Below are 21833 nucleotides of genomic sequence, written 5' to 3'. Positions count from 1 at the left end.
GATACAGACGAGTATGCTAAAGTGGTTGATTAACTTCTTTCCAAACAAAATGATACTGTATCTGTACCATATCTGTATGAGAAGGCGGATGTTAGCCAAACCTATTGTGGTAATCAGAATAGGTTCAAGATACAGAAAATATTTAAATCAAACCGTCATGTTTACGCCTGAAACTTACACAGCGATCAGTGTGAATTACTTCTCAATAAAACTGGAAAAAAACAGAATAAAATAAAGAACCTTAAGATACACTCATATGGGAGAAGTGGAATAGAAACATGAAGTCGGGCGCAAAGACGGCAGACTGAAAGAACTTCAAGTTCGGGCGTTTTTGTTTTTTTTTTTTTCAACTATCAAATTTCTCCAAGTTTCAGAATCTCACAGCTCCATTGGGAGTGGTATTATAATAATTTTACTTTTGCATGTGAATTTTAGTTCATTTTATTTTTTTAAAACATTTTATTTATTTATTTGAGAGAGAGACTGCACACATGTGCGCCCCCATACTGCAGGGTTGGGGTTGAGGGGGCGGCAAAGGGAAGGAGAAGCAGGCTCCCTGCTGAGCCTGGACCCTGGAATCATCATGACCCGAGCCAGAGGCAGATGCTTAACCCACTGAGCCTCCCAGGGGCCCCTACATGTGAATCTTTTTTTTTTTTTTTAAGATTTTATTTATTATTTATTTGACAGACAGAGATCACAAGTAGGCAATGAGGCAGGTGCAGGGGAGCGGGGTGCAGGGAAGCAGGCTCCCTGTTGAGCAGAGAGCCCGAGGAAGGGCTTAGTGATGCGGGGCTCCTTGAGCAGAGAGCCCGATGCGGGCTCTATTCGGGGCTCCATCCCAGGACCCTGGGATCATGACCTGAGCCAAAGGCAGAGGCTTTAACCCGCTGAGCCACCCAGGCACCCCTACATGTGAATCTTAAAAACACATCCATCATTTCATTCTTTGCCACTATTTAAATGTGTGGCGAAAAAATTTTTAGTGTTCAACCTAAAATTGTAACGGGAAATACCTAGCCGGAAGGACTCCTCAGGGGTCTGAGAGCACGTTCCTAAAGACAGTTGAGCCGGAAGGCAGGTGTGTTCCCATCTGTCATTTGGCTCTTTGTCATTTTTTCCCCAGTCCCTGCAGAGTTGAGGAGCCCCCAGTGTGTCCAGTGGTGTGGTTCGGGATTGAAGGTGCCGGCTTCAGAATTGTGTTAACCCTCATGTGCTTGATTGTAGGTTGCACTGATAGAGGAAGAAGATGGTTAATTCTACAGGAAAAATCACTGACTCAGACCCTGGTCTGATACTGAATGGACTTGCCGATAAGGCAGAGAAAAATCCAGACATGGTAAGTTGCTGCCTGAGCACCTCTGTCCGTGTGGACAGGAGCTGTGCTGGGGGCTGTCCTTGTCGAGCCCCGAGATGCTTGCCTTGTCTCTCCCACCATGCTTGCCTGTGCGATCCCTCCTCTGTTCGGCCGGGGCCCCTGTGGCAGCCCAGCGTGGTGTTGACACTTGGCCTTGGCCGACACTGGTTGCTGGGAGGCAGTTTCAGCCTGGGAAGCCAGGGGAGATGCTGAATGCTGACGGGCTCCCTTAGGAACTGGCCTGGGCTCTGTGCCCAAGGTCATGGATCATTACCCTCTTTCGGGTTGACCCCATCTTCATAATCAATGCTAAATAATATCTGAAACAATATTAAAAGCCACATAGAAGGACATAGAAAGATAAGAAGGTCCCCAGTATCACGTCCCTTACCAGACTGTAACCAGCAGCCTGTGGGGCAGTAGGAACTCACCCCACCCACACCCTCGTGCTTGGCTGGAGTTTGGCCTTTCTTGGTCACCTTGAATGTGCGTGTCTTGTAATCCAGCGATTCCGTTTCTAGCTAGAGACCTTGGTTCTCAATGTGTGGCCCCCACACCAGCATCCTCAGGGAAGTCTGAAATGCAAATGTGTTTGTAATGTAGATATCATCCAGAAGCATCCCCCTTCCCTAGACCTAAAGAACTAGGAGCTCCAGGGGTGGGGCCTACCGGCTGTGTTTCAACCGGCCCTCCAGGTGATCCTGTCTGTGGTCAGGTATGAGAACCACTCAGACACTCCTACAGGGACCCGCCGAGAGCCATCTTCATAGGGGTGTTGTTTATGATAGCGAAATCCAGAATCGATACAAGTGCGCGGGGATGGTGGACGCATCTGTAAGTAGCAGGATGCTCGTGGGGCAGGATCCTCTTTAGGAGTGGGAATCTAGGCACTGAGACCTGAAACACCATAGTGGCGAAACAGAGCCAAGGCACAGAAGAAATGTGTGGTGTGGTCCCATTTACGTGAAGTTCCAAGTCAGGCAGCAGGAAGCCGTGTATGGCTTCAAGTAGGTGGTAAAACCATCAAGAAGAACAAGAACGTGGTTCTCAGAGCCTCAGGATGGAGGGACCTTCGGGGGGGGAGGGGTAACCCCAGGAAGGGGATGGGGGAGGGCACAGGGACTGTCCGGCGTGCTGCGATTATGTGTTTTCTTTTTTTTTGGATTATGTGTTTTCTTAATTCAGGGAGTTGTTTCATGCAATATCACTATTATTCATGTTGTATAAACTCTTGTGAATGGGTGATTTAAGGAAAAGGAAACAAGGGGCGCCTGGGCGGCTCAGTCGTTAAATGTCTGCCTTCAGCTCAGGTCACGATCCCAGGGCCCTGGGATCAAGCCCTGCCTTGGGCTCCCCATTCAGTGGGAAGCCTGCTTCTCCCTCTGCCTCTCCCCCTGCTTGGGTTCCCTCTCTCGCTGTGTCTGTCTCTGTCATATAAATAATTAAAATCTTAAAAAAAAAAATGAAAACAAAAAATGAACCCAGGAGGAAGGCTAAGTGGGAGGCTGGTGGGTACAAAGGTATAGCCAGGCCACCACGGGGCTGTCCCTGGGGAGGGTGAGCTCCAGACCCTTCGGAAGCTTGCTACAGAGAAAAACTGCAGCAGGCGCTTGCTGCAGACGTGGCCAGGAGGCTCTTCTTCATGCCTGTTGCTTTAAGGGAGAGAGATTGAGGTCAGGGTAATATACGAGGAGGACAAGTGGGGACATACAGACATCCAGAAATGTGAGGGAGAGGAGGGAGAACTACTAAGAGCAGGTTAGCATTAGGGGGGCCTGGGGAAGGAAATCTGTTAGCTCTCAACAGCAAGGGGCTTGTGGATGAACAAAATATAAATAGCTTCTGACCATGATATAAAGGAACTATTAAAACTTAGGTATATTACGAAGCCCATTCTCATATTTTCTTCTTAATCAGGTTGTTTTCTTGTCAAGTTTTGAGAGTTCTTTATATATTCTGCGCCTAAGTCCTTTGCCAAATAGCTGTTTTGCAAACATTTTCTCCCAGATTATGGCTTACTTTTATTCTCTTAATGGTCTTCTTGAAAGATTGGATGTTTTTGATTTTGATGAAGTCTGATTTATTGATGGTTCTTTTATGAATTGTGCTTTGGGGGCCATAGCTAAGAAAACAGGTCCTAATCAACAGCCACAGAGATTTTTCTCCTGTTTTCTTCTAAAAGTTCTGTAGTTTGGGGTTTTGCATTTAAATCTATGATCCATTGGAGGATAGTTTTTTATACAGTGTGGAGGATAGGTACAAAGTTGTTTGGTGTGTGGATGCCCAGTTGGCCAAGCACCGTTTGTCTTAAGTCTTGTCTTTCCACTGCATTGCCCTTGCACTTTCGTCAAAAATCAGTTGGCCATAGATAATGTCAGTTTATTTCTGAAATACATGTTCTGTTCTATTGATCTCTTTCTCCTTTTTTATACTGATATCACATTGTTTGGTTACTGAAGCTTTTTAAATAAATATTGAAATGAGGTAATGTTAGCCTTCCTACTTTATTCTTCTTTTTCAAAATCACTTTGACTGTTCTAGGCATACTTAGACCATTTATATTTATTGTGGTTGTTAATGTAATTAAGTTTGAGAAGATTGTTTTGCTATTAGCTTTCTCCTTGACCTATCTGTATTTTATTTCCCCTTTCCTCTGTTCCTACCTTCTTTCAAAGTAATCAGATTATTTTTTATGATCTTTTTATCTCATTTATTGGTGTATTAAATATGCCTATTTTAGGGTTTATGGTATACATCTTTAACTAATCAACTCTACCTTGAAGTGGGAGTATGTGATTTCCTGTTTAAACAAGAACCTTAGAACCGTATGCTTCCAAACCATATCCTTCCATTTCTCCCCTCCCAGCCTTCGTGCTGTTTTCTTTTTTAGAAGATTTTATTTATTTATTTGAAAGCGACAGAGAGAATACACAAGCAATGGGGGGAAGGGCACAGGCAGAGGGAGAAGCAGACTCCCTGCTGAAGCAGGGAGCCTGACATGGGACTCGATCCCAAGACCCTGAGATCATGACCTGAGCCAAAGGCAGATGTTCAACCGACTGAGCTACCCAAAACCTGCCTTAATGCTATTTTTATCATGAATTTTAATTTGACTCTATTACAAACCCCAAACATATGTTCTTATTATTTCTATTTGGTCATATGTCTTTTAAAGATAGTGAGGTATTCTAAAAAAGTATAGTAACCATTTCTGACATAGATTTCTTTGTGGTGATTCAGATTTTCATTCAGTCTCATTTTCCTTCTGGCAGAAGGGCTCTAATATTCCCTGTGGTGCTGATCTGCTGGTGAGGAATTCATTCACTTTTTTATGTCTGAAAAAGTTTCTGTCTTCATTTGTTAAAAAGATATTTTAGCTAGGTATAGTTCTAGGTTGATGGATTATTCCCCCCAGTATTTAAAAATGTTATTCCCACTATCTTCTTGTTTGATTATTTCTGATGAGAAATCTGCTGTGTACATCTAATCTTTGCTCTTCAGTGCCTAACATGTTCTCTGGCTGTTTGAATCACTTTCTCTCCATCACCAGTTTCGAACAATTTGATTAAAATGGGCCTTGATACTGTTTCCTATGCTTGGGGTTCATTGAGCTTCTTGGGTCTTTGGGTTAATCATTCAAGTTTGGGAAATTTTTATCAATTATTTCTTTTAATATTTCTTTCTGCTCCTTTCCCGTTCTCTTTTGTGAGCTCCATGAACCTATGGTATTTGGCTGATTGAAGTCTGTTTTGATAGAAAATGATCTGCAGGCCATGATGGAATTCTTTGATTCTGCTTCCTTTAGGAGCCTGAGAACAGCCTGTGTAACCACTATGAGGAGAAGGTGCGCCCCTGCATCGACCTCATCGACTCCCTGCGGGCCCTGGGTGTGGAACAGGACCTGGCCCTGCCTGCCATCGCCGTCATTGGGGACCAGAGCTCGGGCAAGAGCTCCGTGCTGGAGGCTCTGTCAGGGGTCGCTCTCCCCAGAGGCAGCGGTAAGCACCTGTCCTGTGTATTAGTCAGCTCAGGCTGCCCTAACAAGATGCCACAGATTGGGAGGCTAAAAAACAGAAATTTATTTCTTATAGTTCTGGAGGCTGGAAGTCCAAAATCTAGGTGTTGGCTGGGTTGGTTTCTCCCATAGCCTTTCTCCTCACGCGGGTGACCATCTTATCATTGTGTCCTCATACAGACTTTAGTCTGTGCACACATGTCTGGGATCTCTTTTCTTTTTTGGATGGATGCCAGTCATATTGGTTAAGGCTCCACTCTTAAGACCTCATTTAACCGTAATTACCCTTTTAAAGAAAGGCCCCATCTCCAAATGCAGTCGTATTGGGGTTAGGGATGAAAATGGGAGGTGGGACATGACTCAGTCCACACACCGTCATGTGGCACATTTTTATGTGTATTGTATGTAAACTTCACTTCGTGGCAGGTCTACATAAATGTATTTGGGCACCCAGAACCATGTGGGTGTCTGTCCTGAATCCTTTCTCAAGAAGTGACCCTCCTTGTGGGAGGTAAAGACTGGTGCTCTGGTCAGTGGTGCTGTTTGAGCGCCAAGGCCAAGGGATAACGAAGGCTCCAGGGGAGGCGGCAGACCTGAGATGGGCCTTGAAATATAGGTCAGATGTAGCAGAGGGTGGGATCTGGAAATTTACAGCAGGAGGGCGGTGGTGAGGGGGCCTGGTGAGAGCCATAGGCATTCCTGATGGTAGTGGACAGTGTATCCTGGGGGATAATGGAGGACACTTGCCTGAGTTTGGCGGTTTCCAAAACACTGGCATGTCACGGGAGCTGATGGCAAAATGCTGAGATGATGGGAGAAGCATAGAGTATTGACTCTCAAGCATTAGTGAGCAAAAAAATTACCTGGGCTGTGTAGTCCAGATGCATATTTCTAAGGCCACCCAGATGTAAAGCATCCAAGTATCAGAGAATGAGACCAGGAGGTTTTAGTGGTCTGCCTGGATGATTATGGAAACATCAAAGGCCACCCTCTAAGACCCCTAAAAGCAAAGGACAGGACTAATGTGGACATGGTCTCCAGGGATTGTTACAAGATGCCCTCTGGTGCTTAAACTGAAGAAGGTCACGAACCAGGACGAGTGGAGGGGCAAAGTGAGTTACCAGGACTTCGAGAAGGAGATTTCAGACCCCTCGGAGGTGGAAGCAGAAATTAATAAAGGTGAGGGCCTCGCGTCCGTGCATCATCGCCTCTTTGGATGTCTGGTCACCTGTGTGAAGTGGGAGGGGGTCCATCTGTTACTGATCCTACCTTTCCCTGTCTGGGCCCGTCCTGCTCCCCTGGGAACCCTCCCTCCCCAACCACATCTGCGTCAGGTCCCAGCTCCCAGGTAGCTTCTCTTCTCTGACCGCCATTAAGACCAGCGCTTTGGACAGAATCTGACCTCAGGCATTCGTTGCTCTGTTTGTAAGGATCTGAGAGTGATGTGAATTTTAAAATTTAAACAAGGAGTATCTGTCCCTTACTCAAAGGCTCTCCCACTCCGCAGGTGGGATGGAGGAAGGAGCTGGGTGTAGGCCCAGGGAGCCCCTCTCATGTTCACCTGGAGAAAAGGCATTCTGGACCATCCCCGAACCCTCTTTTTTTTTTTTTTTTAAGATTTTATTTATTTATTTGACAGAGATCACAAGCAGACAGAGAGGCAGGCAGAGAGAGAGGGGGGGGACGCAGACTCCCTGCTGGGCAGAGAGCCCGATGCGGGGCTCGATCCCAGGACCCTGAGATCATGACCTGAGCTGAAGGCACTGGCTTAACCCACTGAGCCACCCAGGCGCCCCGACCTGAACCCTCTTTAGAAGCTTTTCCTGGGCCTTTTCTTCCAAGAGTGAAATGCATGTGGGTGCATAATCCTAGCTCAGGTTGACGGATGGGGGTTCTCAGTGAACGCAAACCACACCGATCACTCAGCCTTCTTAGAGCATCTGAAAGGAGAAATAGCGCTTGAAGTCGGTCGGGACCAGAGTGACCTGTTGGCTGCTGCTAGGACTGAGTGAGGTGAATAAACGGCCTTCCCCTTGTTGACCTGACTTTCTTCCTCATTTGTCACCGTTAAGGTTCAGTTATTGGAAGTGGGTTCATAGCCGCATGACCTCATACTCAGCAGCAGAAAAAAGTGAGTTTGGTTTTTATGAAGGTGGAGGCACTAGGTCGCATTGATAGACCGTTTGACCGAAGCTGAAGGATGTTTAATAGAATGTTACTCTGTGATCGTTGGGGCAGAAAACCACCGTGTATACCAGTTGGCCCTTCCCACGTAACAACCCGATCTCCAGACCTCGTGGCTTGGAGCTGTTTGCTTCTCGCGGTTCCGTGGCTCAGCGGGGCAGTTCTTCCCCTCCAGCTGGCTTCACCGGGGCTGGCAGTCTAGGATGGCCCAAGCCCAGGGCTGGAACGACCAGGCCTTCTCTCCATGTGGTGGCCGTCCTCCTCCAGAGTCCAGAATGGGCTTTTTACGTGGCGGGGGGCGGGGGGGGGTCCCAGCGGCAAGGGAGAAGAAGCCTCCATGCTCCAATTCTTGATCTCTCCTGGGACCCATTCTGTGATGTCCTGTCAGCCAAAGGAGGTCCTGTGGGACACTCTCTGGATGGGAGAAGGTCGCCCTGTAGAAGAGCGCGCCTACAGTGATGGCAGGGAATCTGGAAGCCATTTGGGCAAGTGGGTCGCTAACACGGGGGTTTGAGTGATCTGCCCGTTTTGTTTCTCTCTCGCGTGGATGTCTGGAGGCAGGCAGCCCAGAGCTGGTTTGGGGGTTCCAGTGTCAGGAGCCAGACTCCCTTGTTGTTTCTCCACTGTGTGTGGCCATCAGTCCCGATGCTGCCTGATCTACACGGAAAGCCCCTGTCGCGGCTCCAGGGACACCAACACGGAGCTTCTCCTGTCTTCCCAGTGGAGTTTCTGGAGGTTTCCTGTGACTTCGTCACACTTATCCCATAGGCCAGACTTAATCTCATGACCGCGTGTCCGGTCAGTGGATACTGGGGGCATGGGTGACATACACGCCGTTGTCACCGTCACTCCTGTCCCCGAGTTCCTGATTGCTATAAAACGAGCCAAAAAGGCATCTGGATTTGTGGAAAGGAGTCCAGGGGTGTTAGCTAACAATTTGATGAAATACATTTTATCTTTTTTAAAAAATATTTTATTTATTGAACAGAGAGAGAGAGAGAGGGAGCGAGCATGAGCAGGGGGACGGGTAGAGGGAGGAGCAGACTCCGCCACCGAGCAGAGAGCCCACTATGGGACTCGATCTCAGAACCCCGGGGTCATGACCCAAGCTGAAGGCAGACGCTTCACTGACTGAGCCCCCTAGACCCCCCAGAAATACATGTATGTCTTGAAATTTTCATCATTAAGGAGTCAGAAGCAGAATGAGATCCTGTATGGGAATACCAATGCTCATCAATTTCTCAACAAGAAAAATTCCCCCCCATAAGTCCCCAGACCATGTTTCAAGAGTTCCCATGTGTTTTTATTTGCTTTCATTTTACTTTGTTGTTAATTTCCTAATGGCGTCAAAGGGAAGGTTTAGTGTCTGCCCCACTCTGGACCGGTACAAGTCGGGGTGATCCCGAGAGATGTTTTCACTAAATGTTTTCTGGAGACAGTTCTGGCCACTGAAAGAAGATACTGAGTTATCCTTTGAGGTTCCTTTTAGCTCCAGAATGGGGCGTCTCCTCCCAGTATGCCTTGTCCGGGACTCGCGCGGGAGGACTGGCTGTAGGGAGATGCTTCTGCTCGAAGCTGTATTGACTTTTTCTCATTTTCCCTTTCCCCAGCCCAGAATGCCATTGCTGGGGAAGGACAGGGGATCAGTCATGAGCTCATCAACCTGGAGGTCAGCTCCTCTCACGTCCCGGATCTGACCCTTATAGACCTCCCTGGCATTACCAGGGTGGCTGTGGGCAATCAGCCGGCCGACATCGGACGCCAGGTAAAGCCTCGTTCCGGAGGGTGGAGTGGTGCCCCAAACACCAGTGGGCTTGGGGCTGAGTCGGGAGAGTGGACATCAGGAAGTGTGAGGAGGATTGGGACAGCGTGGCGGTCTCCATGGCCACCACCTGAGTTGCTGGAGTCCGATGGAGGCTTCCTGGGGAGACTGAGGCCGATAGGGAGAACCAGAAATCCATTCTACACATGTGTGGGGTATCCACGGTGACCCATATTTAGTTATTAGTTTCGTCGGGTGGTGTATCTAAGCCGAAGTGTGTTAGGAAGGGGTTTTATGTAGGGAGAGAAAGCATTAGAAACAAGAATAATGACACCTTCTTACTGGCGAATATCACCCAAGGGGTTAAAGATTTAGGGCACAGACAAGCATGTCTGGGCATCTTGTTTTTCCCTATGGTTATCAGCTGTGGAGTCCTAGGAGGTGGTTCATGAGCTAAGATCAGGGGGTCCCCCCACCCCCGCCACGCCGCCCCGCCCCTGACCCCGGAGCTCTGTTTCTGTTGCTGCGAACTTGGTTTCTCATCACTCTGGCTTGGGCAATGCCACCAGGCTCGTGCCGTGGGCTCATTTCTTTCGAGGAGCTACCCCTGGGACTCTGAGGTCCCGAAGCAAGTGCAAGGTCAGGACCTGTCCTTGTTCTCATACATTCTCTCTTTCCCACAGACCAAGCAGCTCATCAGGAAGTACATCCTCAGGCAGGAGACAATCAACTTGGTGGTAGTCCCCTGCAACGTGGACATCGCCACCACAGAGGCGCTGAGCATGGCTCAGGAGGTGGACCCCGACGGAGACAGGACCATAGGTAAGAAGACTGAAGAGCCTAACAGCCGTAGGTGGTAACCTTCACTTTGTGGTGGGCTTAGCAGATGAGGCCGCCGGTCCTGGGGGGACCTGTGCTTCTCCAGGTGTGGGCCACGCCTCCCTGACCTGCATCAGAAAGAGCTAAAAAATGTTTAGCAATGCAAGGCCCACCAGACGCCCTAAGGGAGGGTCTCAGGGCAGAGCCCAAGACCCTGCATTCTAAGATTTGCCTCAAGAAGGGGGTTCTACGGCACAGGGAAGTTTGAGAACCAGCCCAATAGAGAATGAACGCTTCCGTTGGGCAGAAAGAAAAGTAAAAGGTCATTACACATGCTGCTGTGCCTCTGGTATGAGGGCCAAGACCTGGGTGAAGCCGGCCTCCCCGTGACCTGGGTGAAGCCAGCCCCCCCAGCTGCCCACGGGGGCACGTGATCTTTGCGCTGCCCAAGCAGTGGTTCGGTCCCTGGCCAGGAGCTCTGCCCGTATGGTGGTCCTGCTGTGTGCCCTCGAGCAGGCTGAGAGGGAGCGGTGCGTGGCCTCTAATCGGAAGACTCCGGCTTACAGGAATCTTGACAAAGCCTGACCTGGTGGACAGAGGTACCGAAAGCAAGGTGGTGGACGTGGCACAGAACCTTGTCTGTCACCTGAAGAAGGGCTACATGATTGTCAAGTGCCGGGGCCAGCAGGACATCCAGGACCAGGTGACCCTGGCCGAGGCTCTGCAGAAAGAGAGAGACTTCTTTGAAGACCACCCACATTTCAGGTACCCGGCCGTGTTTTCGCGAGGGCGAACCAAAACCTGGGGAGAAGGGTTGCTGCCCAAAAGCAGACATCCGCAGCGTTTGCACCTTGGCAGTGACCGTGGGAGTCCCCCGGAAGACCAGAAGAGGAACTGACAAAGTTACCAAGAAATGCCTTTCAAGGATTAGAGAGGAGGGAATTGGCTACAGTCATTTCTCTGGTGTGGTGCTGCTGCCAAAATAAAAACATAAGTGCCTTAAAATAGGGGGGGAAAATCAGAAAGCCCAGAAGCTGACCAGGTACATGTATTTGATGTATGATATGTGGCCTTTCAAATCAAATCAGATGTGTCCGCGTTAGTCTGATTATCAATCAGTGGCGCAGCAGGGAATTGTCAGTTTTATGTACAGTTTACCACAATTAAAAAATTGACAGGTGTGGAAACGGATACTCAGCTGTGAGTGAGTGTACCCTCACAAACAGACTTGTAAAATCATGGTTCCCTGCTGCCCTGTAAAATAAACGTCCGAAAAAAGTCTTTTAAAATATAAGGAATCCTGTAATCACTCAGCGAACACAGATTTGGGTAGAACGAGAATAGGCCTTCCTTCCTCCAAGCATCTTGTGGTTTAGGCTCTGGTCTTAGGGACGGGTGTGTCCCCTACATCAGTGTCCACCACGCTTCTCTGTAGGCACTCACCAGTGTGTTTTTGTGAAGCCCTATGCCACCACGTATCCGTAGATTTGCACGTATTACACCCAGAAGGGTGTGTGTGTGTGTTATGAAAACTTATTGGTAGGCGACCATGTGCATTTTTATAAAGATCAGGTTTTATAGCCGGAGGTCGTAAACGCTTAATATATCAGCTGGAAAGGGTCACCTATACTATTTTTTTTTAAGATTTTATTAATTTGAGAGAGAGAAAGAGGGAGAGAGCATGGGAAGAGGGAGAAACAGAGGGAGAGGGAGAAGCAGGCTCCCCACTGAGCAGGGAGCCAGACACGGGACTTAATCCCAGGACCCGGCACTCACAACCCGAGTGAGTCACAACTGAGGCACTCCTATCCCCCCCCCCTTTTTCTTAAGTAGGTTCCGTGGCCAGCACAGAGCCCAACGCGGGTCTTGAACTCACAACCCTGAGATCAAGACCCCAGCTGAGGCCAAGTGTCAGATGCGTAATGGACTGAGCCACCGAGGCGCCCCACACCATTTTCACATTAAACTTTTAATTTTCATTGCAGTCAGTTAACATGCCGTGTCACATTCATTTGAGGCATACGGGACAGTGACTCAAGACTTGCATACAGCCCTCTACCACTCAAAGTGTCCGAAATAAGTCCGACGGGGGCATCGTCATTCCGTGCGCACCGGTGCGGCCCATCGGTTGGGTGCCCACTGGAAGTCGCTTGACTCTGTGGGCAGCAGAAAGCTGACTCGCAGTTTCTGGCCATGCCATGGTGGATGTGTGCACCGTCTCCTCTGCTCTGTCCGCAGGGTTCTTCTGGAGGAAGGAAGGGCCACAGTCCCCTGCCTGGCGGACAAGCTGACCTCCGAGCTCATCATGCACATCTGTGTAAGCACGGGCAGAGCGGTCCGTTTTCTGAGTAGAACCCCGCAAACCCGAAGCTCTGCTGCGCAGGCTGAGTGACCCACTGATGATCCCGGGGGCAGGCGATGTTGCAGGAGTGGGTCTGTGGGTCTCCAGAGCAGCTCTGCCTTTCCAGCAAGCTCCCGGGTGCTGTGGACGCTGCTCGTCAGAGGACCACACGTTGGGTGGGAGCCTGCATGGCCTAATTAAAAATGAAAATCTTACGGGCCCTGCACCCACGTTCCCTTTCTCCTTACCAGCTGCTGTCATAACGCCTTGGTCGTTGAGATGATCGTAGTGTTTCATATTTTAGGTCTCTCTGGGGTTTTTTCTCAGAACTTGTATGGATAGAATCTCTTGCAGTTTCCCGTCTGCGATCCCTTAAAGAGATTTCTTGGCACACGTCTCTCTTGCATTTTGCGCTTGATAATTCCCAGGTCAGAGGCCTTGGTGCCCTGGATTCTGCCGGTCCCCCCCCATGACGACTTGGCTTCGGGTTTTGACTCTGGGCCTGTTTTGGGCTGTTTTGGCCACTCAGAGAACCCCAGATTTGAAATCTGTTTCTCCAGGGAAAGGCAGCCTTGGCTCCTGCCAGCCCCTCGGAAGGGCCTGCTGCCGATTCTCTGCTTGACGCCTCACGGAGTGCAGGTTTGGGCAGCACACCTGTCTGAGGGCTGGCTCGTGGTCACAGATTATCAGTCCTGATTTTATGTTCTGCTCAGCTCCAGGTTCAGGTGTCCCGTGCAGTCCCCGAGAATGGGGAGGGAGGGCGGGGCTGTTCCTAGCTGACCCACACAGCAAGAGCCTGGCTCTTTGGGGTCCCGGCTTTATGGAGAAGGAAGATGCCGGCTCATTGGATTCCCTGCCTCCAGCAAGCCCGCCGGATTTCCTCTTAGCCCCAGCCAAGTCCTTTTCTTTGCAACAGATGCCCCGTGAGGCCAAATCTGGTTCTCCTCTTGCTCTGCTCATCCCCGGCCTCCTACGTCACCCAGCCATGCCTCCGGGTGTCCGTCCTGCCCCTGCCCACCCACCGATGCATTTCCAGCAGTGTCTTCCCCATGTCCACTAGCATTTTTTGATGTTTGTGGTGGAAGACGGAGCTGGTGCCCGCTGTCCACCACGTTGTCAGGCACAGAAGCCCCTAGTACCATTCATCTGTGGACAGCAGGAAAGTGGTTGGATCTCAAATGGCTCCAATGGCCGCTTTTTCAGACCCCTGAGACGAGCGGCTCTTTCTAATCTGCGGGCAGAGTGGTGGTCACGTGATCACAGAACCACTCGTTCCTTCTCCGACGGCGGCAGGCTCCACGCGGAGTGGTAGCCTCTGTGCCTCCCTGAGGCTGTCCCCCAGGGGAGCGGGGACATGGGGAGGGCTTGGTGGCATCAGCACCTGCTAACACGCCCCCCATCTTCTCTCAGGAGGAAGCCAGGCAGTCGGGCATACCCTGCGGAGGGAGGCCTGCGAGCTCCCGCTCCTTCCCGGTCCGTATTCATGTCTGTGCCTTATTTTCTCTTTTCCTCAGAAAACTCTGCCCCTGCTTGAAAATCAGATAAAGGAAAATCATGAGAAAATAACGGAGGAGTTACAAAAGTACGGCTCAGATGTGCCCGAAGACGAGCACGAAAAGATGTTTTTTCTGATAGACGTGAGTGTCGCACATTGCCTCGAGTCCAGGAGTCACACATCTTTGTCCAGAAAGGGATCTTGTGCCTCATGCACTTTCTTCTTGCTCCCCGAAAGCTGACCCAGGCTCGGTCTGCCTTCTTGGCCCCAGAGAGGAGCTGGGGCGAAGGGACGGTGGGCAGGGAGTGACAGGTGTCACATGTGCTCCCTGAGACCCGAGGGACAGAGTCGGGGCAGAGTGTGGGGGTCTGTCGCCCCTGGAAGGGGGCAAGGAGAGACTCACTTGCCTTCTGCCTCCACGAGACCTCCCCACGCCCCCACGTGTGTTTGAAATACCTCCACTTACCCTTATGCTCTCCTTGTTGGCAGAAAATTAATGCCTTTAGCCACGACATCAACTCCTTAATCGAAGGGGAGGAGTCAGTGGGGGAGAATGACAGTCGGCTCTTTACCAAAATCCGGAACGAGTTCCACAAATGGAACACTGTGATTGAGAAGGCGTTCCAGAAAGGTGAGTCCGGGGTGCCACCGGTGACCTGGAGAGCGGGCTGGAGTGGGAGGGGGGATCGCAGGAGGGCAGGGGGTGCGGTTGGTATGGACGCTGGTGATGGGGGCGCCGGGGCGCAGGGCGTGGAGACCACACGTGACCCAGCCCACCCGCCTGAGCTCGGGCCAGCAGGGGTCAGCTGTGGATTTCAGACGACACCCGCGGAGGACACACCATGACTGATTTCTGCTGACCAGAATTTCCCTTTGACCTCTGTTCTTGGCTTTGTGCTTGGGACAGAGGAAGATACCTTATGCATTTTTTACCCAATTCAAGGCCCTACCTCTCAGTCCTGCTTGCTCCTTGGAGGAGGTGCAGAGGGCAGCAGGAGATTAATAACAGCATTTCTTGTTGGGAAAATGGAGCCGTCCTCGCCCCATCCGCACAGCTCCCGCGCGGCTCCTGGAGCTAACCCCATAACACAGATGGCTGCACACCACTGTGTGATGTGATCTTCCATCGGGGAGGGACCGCTGTCCCTTTCAAGGAGACGACCTCTGGCAGCCCCCCATGCAGCCATCCCTCAGCAAGTTTATGACAGTACATAGCCCATGAGAAATTAGCTTATTTTTTTAAGATGCTAAATTCCTCCCAACAAATGATCAGTTGCAAATCATTGGGGACCCACATGCAGGTAAATGAATTTAGACCCCTAAGTACCCCCTTATGCAAAGATAAACTCAAAATGACTCAGAAACCAAAATGTGAGCCCTAGAATGGTAAAACTTCTAGAGGAAAGTGTAGATTTGAATCATGTCCTTGGATAGGCAGTGGATTTTAGACGGGACGCCTATAGCATGGATGACCAACAGAATAACAGACAAAGTGGACTTCATCAAGATTAAAAACTTGTGTGTGTCAAATGGCACCCCTCCCCCCCCATACAGAATGGGAGGAAATATTTGCAAATCGCATGTCTGTAAGGGCCCCATATCCAGAATATACAAAGAGCTCTTCGGATTCAACAACAAAAAAAAACCAAATCATCCAAATTAAAAATTGACAAAGGATTAGAGTGGTCATATCTCTAAAAGGAGACGTACAGATGGCTCAGAGGCACGGGTATAGACTCAGTGTCATTAGCCATCAGAGGGACGCAAACCAAATCCACAGGAGAGCCCCCTCACACCTGCTAGGATGACTAACACGTGTTTCTCCAGATGCCTCTCTCCTCAGTTTGTAGATGCCGCCTTCTCCCTGTGACTTTCCTGTGTGGGTCTGTGTCCTGCTTTCCTCCTCTAAGGACCCCAGTCAGATGGGATTTGATCATCTCCATCTCCAAACACAATCACATTTCTGAAGTGCTAGGGATTAGGACTTGAAATATACCCATTTTGGGGAGTCACAATTCAGCCTTTGACAGCAGACCATGGACTATTACTCAGCCGTGGAAAAGCATGGAGCACTGAACTTGGTACAACATGCATGAGCCTTGAGGCCATCATGCTAAGTGTAGGAAGTGAGACACAGAGAGCCCCAGGATCTTTGGTTCCATTGATATGAAATGTCAAGAACAGGCAAATCCATAGAGATAGAAAGTAGATTAGTGGTTTCCAGGGGCTGCAGGGGGCGGAGAGTGGGGAGCATGTGCTGATGGGCACAGGGTTCCTTGGAATGATGGAAGTGTTTGAGAATTAGCTGGTGGGGATGGTTGCACCATGTCCCTCATGCACTAAAAATCACTGAACTCTACACTTTATTAGGGTGAATTAGTATGTGAAGTATATCACGATTAAAAAAAAAATGCCTATGAGAAAATTTCTCCTGACGAAAAGAGGAGACCCAGACCACGATTCCTGGTTAGTTCTTCAAAAAGAGAAACCAGAGCTCTCTCATCGTGCACCAGTGGAAGTATCCTCCGTAGTCCAGTTTGTTGAGAATTTTAAAAATTGCAAAAGTATAAAGAAGAAACAAAGTGTTTTATGTAACAAACAGTGATGTGATGTTTCTGGTTACTCTGTTGTCTCCTCTGATCTATGAACAATTTCTACTCCTGCTGTTGTACGTGGATACTTGGATGTGTGATGAGTCACGGATTCTGGATGGTGATACAATTTCTTCGGTAAACAGCTATAGAATTTCTTCCCCAAGAGAAAATTCCTTCCTTCCTCCCACGGTTCACTGTCCTCTGACCTCACATGCTGGCTCCACACTTGCCGCCTTGAGATGACTTCAGGAAAATGGTCTTGAGATCCATTTTTTTACTGCAAACCCTGATTTTTTTTTTCCATTTGCAAATCAAATTTGATTTTTTTCCCCTTGCCTCTCTGTGTTTTCAGAAAGTCCAGAATGATATTGTATTAAAAAACAAAAACAAATCAACAACAAAAAAAAAACCCAAGGTTCCGATGGTAAAATAACTCCAAATCCTTCTTTTCCAGGTTACAAAGCTATATATAAACAAATAGAGAAATTTGAAAATCGGTATCGTGGCAGAGAGCTGCCAGGGTTTGTCAATTACAAGACGTTTGAGATTATCATAAAACAGCAAATCAAAGAACTGGAGGAGCCTGCTGTGGATATGCTACACACGGTGACGGGTGAGTTCTTGATTTTGCTTTTAGGCATTTTATTTCCAGGGGAGGGAAAGGCTTGCACAGTGCCGACCTCCACAGCTCTCCTCCTGCAGTGTTTCTTAACCTCCCAAGAACCCGATTAATTCTCTGGTTCAACATTTCAATTCAGTTCTGACCCATCTTCCAGCTTAAGGGCTCAGACCCGCAGGACCTCTCCACCTTGTCCATGCTTCTGATGGACATGTTACTAATTAGAGTTCGCATAGCCCCCTCCTCAGGCTCTATACTTTGCTAGAACAGCTCACAGGATGAGGAACACACTTTACTTATCTCTGCTGATTTATTTTAAAGGATGTACTTACCTTAGCCAGTTTACTATAAAGGATGTGAATGAAAGAGATCCATAGGGGAGGTCTAGGAGGGCCCCAAGGGTGGGTGCTTTTGTCCTGTGGCGGGGGGTACCATCCTCTTGGCCCATGGGTGTGTTTGCCAACCTGGAAGTTCTCTGAACCCTGTCACTTAGGGGATTTAAAGGAGGTGTAATCAATGATCACAAAGACATAATCAATTATCAGCTCCACCCCAGCCCCTCCCCCCCTCCCCAGGGGTGGCAAAGGGGCGCTGTAAGTTCCAGGCTTCTCCTCCAGGCTTGATCTTCCTGGTGACCAGGCCCCCCATTCTGAAACTGTCCAGGGCCCACCAAGGGTCACCTTGTTAGAACTAGAGATACTCCTACCACCCAGGAGACTGCTTCTCCTGCTGTCTCTCTTTCTCTGTCAAATAAGTAAATAAGATCTTTTTAAAAAATGTAAATTTTCTGATGATAAGACCACATTCATGTGTTTTTTTTTTCAAATAAATAACACGGCCATTTAGAGCTCAGTGATGTGACAGTGTTGTGTCTTACTATAAAATATTTATATAGTTATAGCCTACCAGAGATTATATTTCTTTACAACTATCTTTGTTTAGGGTGAAAAAAAAATTTTTTTTAAGATTTTATTTATTTTAGGAAGAAAGCACAAGAAGGGGGATGGGCAGAGGGAGAGAGAATCCCAAGCAGATTCTCTGTGGGATGTGGAGCCTGATGCAGGGCTCGATCCCAGGACCCTGAGATCAGGACCTGAGCCCAAACCTAGAGCTAGAATCTTTTTTTTTTTTAAGATATTTATTTATTTATTTGACAGACAGATCACAAGTAGTCAGAGAGGCAGGTAGAGAGAGAGGAGGAAGCAGGCTCCCCGCTGAGCAGAGAGCCCGATGTGGGGCTCGATCGCAGGACCCTGAGATCATGACCTGAGCCAAAGGCAGAGGCTTTAACCCACTGAGCCACCCAGGCACCCTAGAGCTGGAATCTTAACCGCCTGCGCCAACCTGGCGCCCCAGGCTGCAAAGTTTAAATGTCAGCGAAATACACCAGAGACTTTAAGCCAGAGAGCCTCCAGCAAAAATGGCACGTGTATGTCCCAGAATGGGAAGACACGGCAGGAGGGAGGGGAGGAAACTTCATTTCTGGATATTTCACCCTCTTTTTTTTTTTTTGGCAATGTGCGATGATGAATGAATCTTGTTTTTTCCTCAGATATGGTCCAGGCCGCCTTCACGGGTATTTCAAAAGCAAACTTTGATGAATTTTTCAACCTCTACCGAACTACCAAGGTAAAACTGACCGCATGTTATTTAAAATAATAATAATAATAATAATAATAATAATAATAATAATGTCAGCCTGATGCTGGAAAGTAGATTTCTTGCATTAAGACCGTCTCAACTTTACTGGGTGTTTGGAGAAGTGAAGAGTCCCGCTCGGTAGTGGAATTGACCGGTGGTCCTGCCGGTGAGGTCTGGTCGGAAGCAGTGAGGCCGGTGAACGAGTGAGACGGAGGATAGAAACCAAATCCTCAAAACCACTCAAACGAAGGAGACCCATAGTCCCCGGGGAACCCCGTCGCCTCTGATCACAATGGCTTGAACCTTGAAACTCACTGTGGAAGCCGCAGGGATGCCCGGAGTCTTTGGAGAGTGAAGAGGCAGGAGGAAGTCACACCTCCCTGGTCCACTCTCAGAAACAGGGCTCCCCACGGCTCAGCCCGGGCCCGCGTGGCCCAGAGCATGGCCTTGGCCAGCTTACGTGATAGTCACTGAACCCTCACGTTCCAGAGGCTGGGGGGCTCCTACTGAGGTGCTCAGATCCCACGTCTGCTGAGGACCCAATTCATGGCTTGTCGTGGCCGCTTTTTCCTTGTATCCTCAGGAGAGAGAGAGAGAGAGAGAGAGACAGAGAGGGAGAGAGAGAGAAGGAAAGCACTCTGCTGTCTCTTCTTACAAGGGCGCTGACCCCATCTGTAAGGGCTTCACTGGCCAGGCCTGACCCCCTAAAGTACCCCCCCATGCCATCACACTGGGGATTAAGCTTTCAACCTGTGAATTTGGGGGAACACACACCTTGCCCCCCAGCACCCAGCATCGCTGGGAAGATGAGCTTGGCCTTGCACAGGCTGGGGGGCTTGGGGTGGTCTACTTCTGCTGCCTGGACCTCTGGAATGAGCATGGAAGAAAATGTTTGGGCCTTGGGGTGCCCCTAGCACTTCGCGTCACACTTGGTGGCCCTGAGTGTGAGTTCCGGGGAGTCCAGATCCTGTCTGTGTGAGAGATCGACGCCCCAGCCAGTTTCTTCAGACTGTTGGGACATGAAGCATGCAGAATTGAACTGACTTAAATTTTTGGCCCCGCTCTTATCCCCACGAGCTCTCTGATGGGGCCTATAGTCCTCATTCGATGGGAAAGCCCCCCCAAAGAGAAAGACAGAAGCTGAGACCTTGGGCCCACAAGCCAGCCCGTTTGGGTTTCAGGAGGGGCGTCCAGGCTCCTGGGAGGTTCCGCGCCCGGCCAGGGTGGGAGCCCCATCCTAGACAAGCCAGTGTGGGGTGCTGTCTTGGCCTACTTGGGAGCCAGCTGGCCATGGGCTCTGCGGAGGACCTCCTTCCTTGCGCCGGTGATCTGTTTCTGAGGGACCTTCGTTGTGCTTCTCTCTTGCTGCAGTCCAAAATTGAGGACATTAAATTTGAGCTAGAAGAGGAAGCCGAGAAGTCCATCCGCCTTCACTTCCAAATGGAGCAAATCGTCTACTGCCAGGACCAAGTGTACCAGCGGGCGCTGCAGAGGGTCCGAGAGAAGGAGTCGGAAGAGGGAAAGAAGAACCAGAAGATAAACAGCATGATGACCACTGAAGAATTTTCTCTAGTAAACATCTCCTTGTCTGAGATCTTTGAGCATCTGATGGCGTACCATCAGGTAAGCCCGTGGGCACCTCCAAAGGCCGGTTTTCAGTCTGTGTCCTTGTCTCGTGAATGCCTCTTTGGCCTACCGGTCTATGCACGGTGACCACTGGTCGGCTCGTCTTCCAGGCCCTTCTGGGAGCTCCGTGGAGACATTGTGCCTCGGAGAGGTAAGCAGAGGCCGGGGCTCGGAGCCACCCACTTCTGGTATGGACAGGCTGTGTGGCCCTGGCCAGGTTAATTGACCTCTCTGAGCCTCAGCTTTCTTCTCGGTAAAGTGGTATTTCCTCCCAGTTCTTGTGAATCTTCAGTGAGATAAGCATGGGTAGGACCCTCTGCTCAACGTCAGTGGGCAATGGCTGTGTTCCCAGTAGAAGCGACTCACAGAGACACATGCTCTGGTGGCTGCTGTCCATTTCAACGAATGCGGAAAGCAGTGTCGTTCATGCTGGGGAAGGACGTCCACCTGAGAGCCGCAGAGATGGGTCAGGGTCTGGACAGGTAAAGCAAATAGGCATCTCTCGGTTTACCAGAGATCTCCATCAAGTCAGTATGTGGATGCTTTCAGGCTTTTCGAATTCGACAGCGCACGCAGGTCTCCCGGGATCTGGCTGTCATGCAGATGTGGATTGCAGGTGTGAGGTGGGGTGAGGATTGTGCGTCTCTAATGGGCTCCCAGGAGATGCCCTTGCTATGGGACAGAGACGGTCAGACTCCATTGCCTGCAGACGCTGTGACGTGTGCCCACATGAGTGAGTCCTGTGAAGGGCTAGTCAGGAGGCACCCATGCACCTTGGCTTCTTCCGCAGTTACGCCTACTCCCTGTCTGGTCGTGGGCCTCACAGAGTTGTTTAGAGGAGGCAATGCACAGACAGAATCCCGAGAGGAGACTGAGTTGATGGTGGACGATGTCCCCCACCCACCCCGTCCTGAGCCCTCCCTTCTCCCCAAAAGAGGTCCTTCTCTGGTTTCTTGACATCGTCCAAGGGAAAGCTTTCTTCTTCTTCAGGAAAATCTCTGTTTGGCGCTTAAGGCCTTCAGCTGATTGGGTGAGGCCCACCCTTGTGATCTCAGATAATCTCCCTTACTCAGAGTCAACTGACTGGAGATGTTAACACATTTACAAAATCTAGAAATATCTAAGTTAGCATTTGATTGCATTAACTGAGCGATTTGGCCGGGCCACGGTGATCTACGAAAGTAGCACACTCCGTTACGTTGATGAATTCTCCCCCACAGACGGCCTGCACTTGGCAGTTTGGTCTCCACTGAAGTTGTTGGCTTCTTGACATGGCGACTGGTCGAACATAAGCTCTTGTTGTGTTTTCTGTTACTACAGTGAGGTGGGGTGTGGTTTCACAGCGCAAGAGCTATTTCTGTCTCCTATTTAGGAAACTGT

At 49.6% G+C, this 21833-nt stretch overlaps 1 protein-coding gene across 6 annotated transcripts in view; it reads left to right on the top strand.

Annotated features, from left to right (window-relative positions):
* MX1 (MX dynamin like GTPase 1) overlaps nucleotides 1–21833 on the top strand; it is a 29243-nt gene that overhangs the window by 3980 nt on the left and 3430 nt on the right. The window contains 14 exon segments of one of the 6 annotated variants that reach the window (NM_001310201.1): nucleotides 1250–1339; nucleotides 5163–5355; nucleotides 6414–6551; nucleotides 9167–9295; nucleotides 9297–9321; nucleotides 10002–10046; nucleotides 10049–10140; nucleotides 10704–10902; nucleotides 12376–12454; nucleotides 13993–14115; nucleotides 14463–14604; nucleotides 17022–17180; nucleotides 18739–18815; nucleotides 20199–20450. In NM_001310201.1, coding sequence (NP_001297130.1) covers nucleotides 1250–1339; nucleotides 5163–5355; nucleotides 6414–6551; nucleotides 9167–9295; nucleotides 9297–9321; nucleotides 10002–10046; nucleotides 10049–10140; nucleotides 10704–10902; nucleotides 12376–12454; nucleotides 13993–14115; nucleotides 14463–14604; nucleotides 17022–17180; nucleotides 18739–18815; nucleotides 20199–20450 — 1743 coding nt within the window. 6 annotated transcript variants of the gene reach the window in all.

This window comes from Mustela putorius, unplaced genomic scaffold, assembly GCF_011764305.1.
Source record: "Mustela putorius furo isolate JIRA1106 unplaced genomic scaffold, ASM1176430v1.1 tig00000765_pilon_pilon_pilon, whole genome shotgun sequence".
NCBI classification, from domain to species: Eukaryota; Metazoa; Chordata; class Mammalia; order Carnivora; family Mustelidae; genus Mustela; species Mustela putorius.
This window is presented reverse-complemented; position numbering and strand designations above follow the sequence as displayed.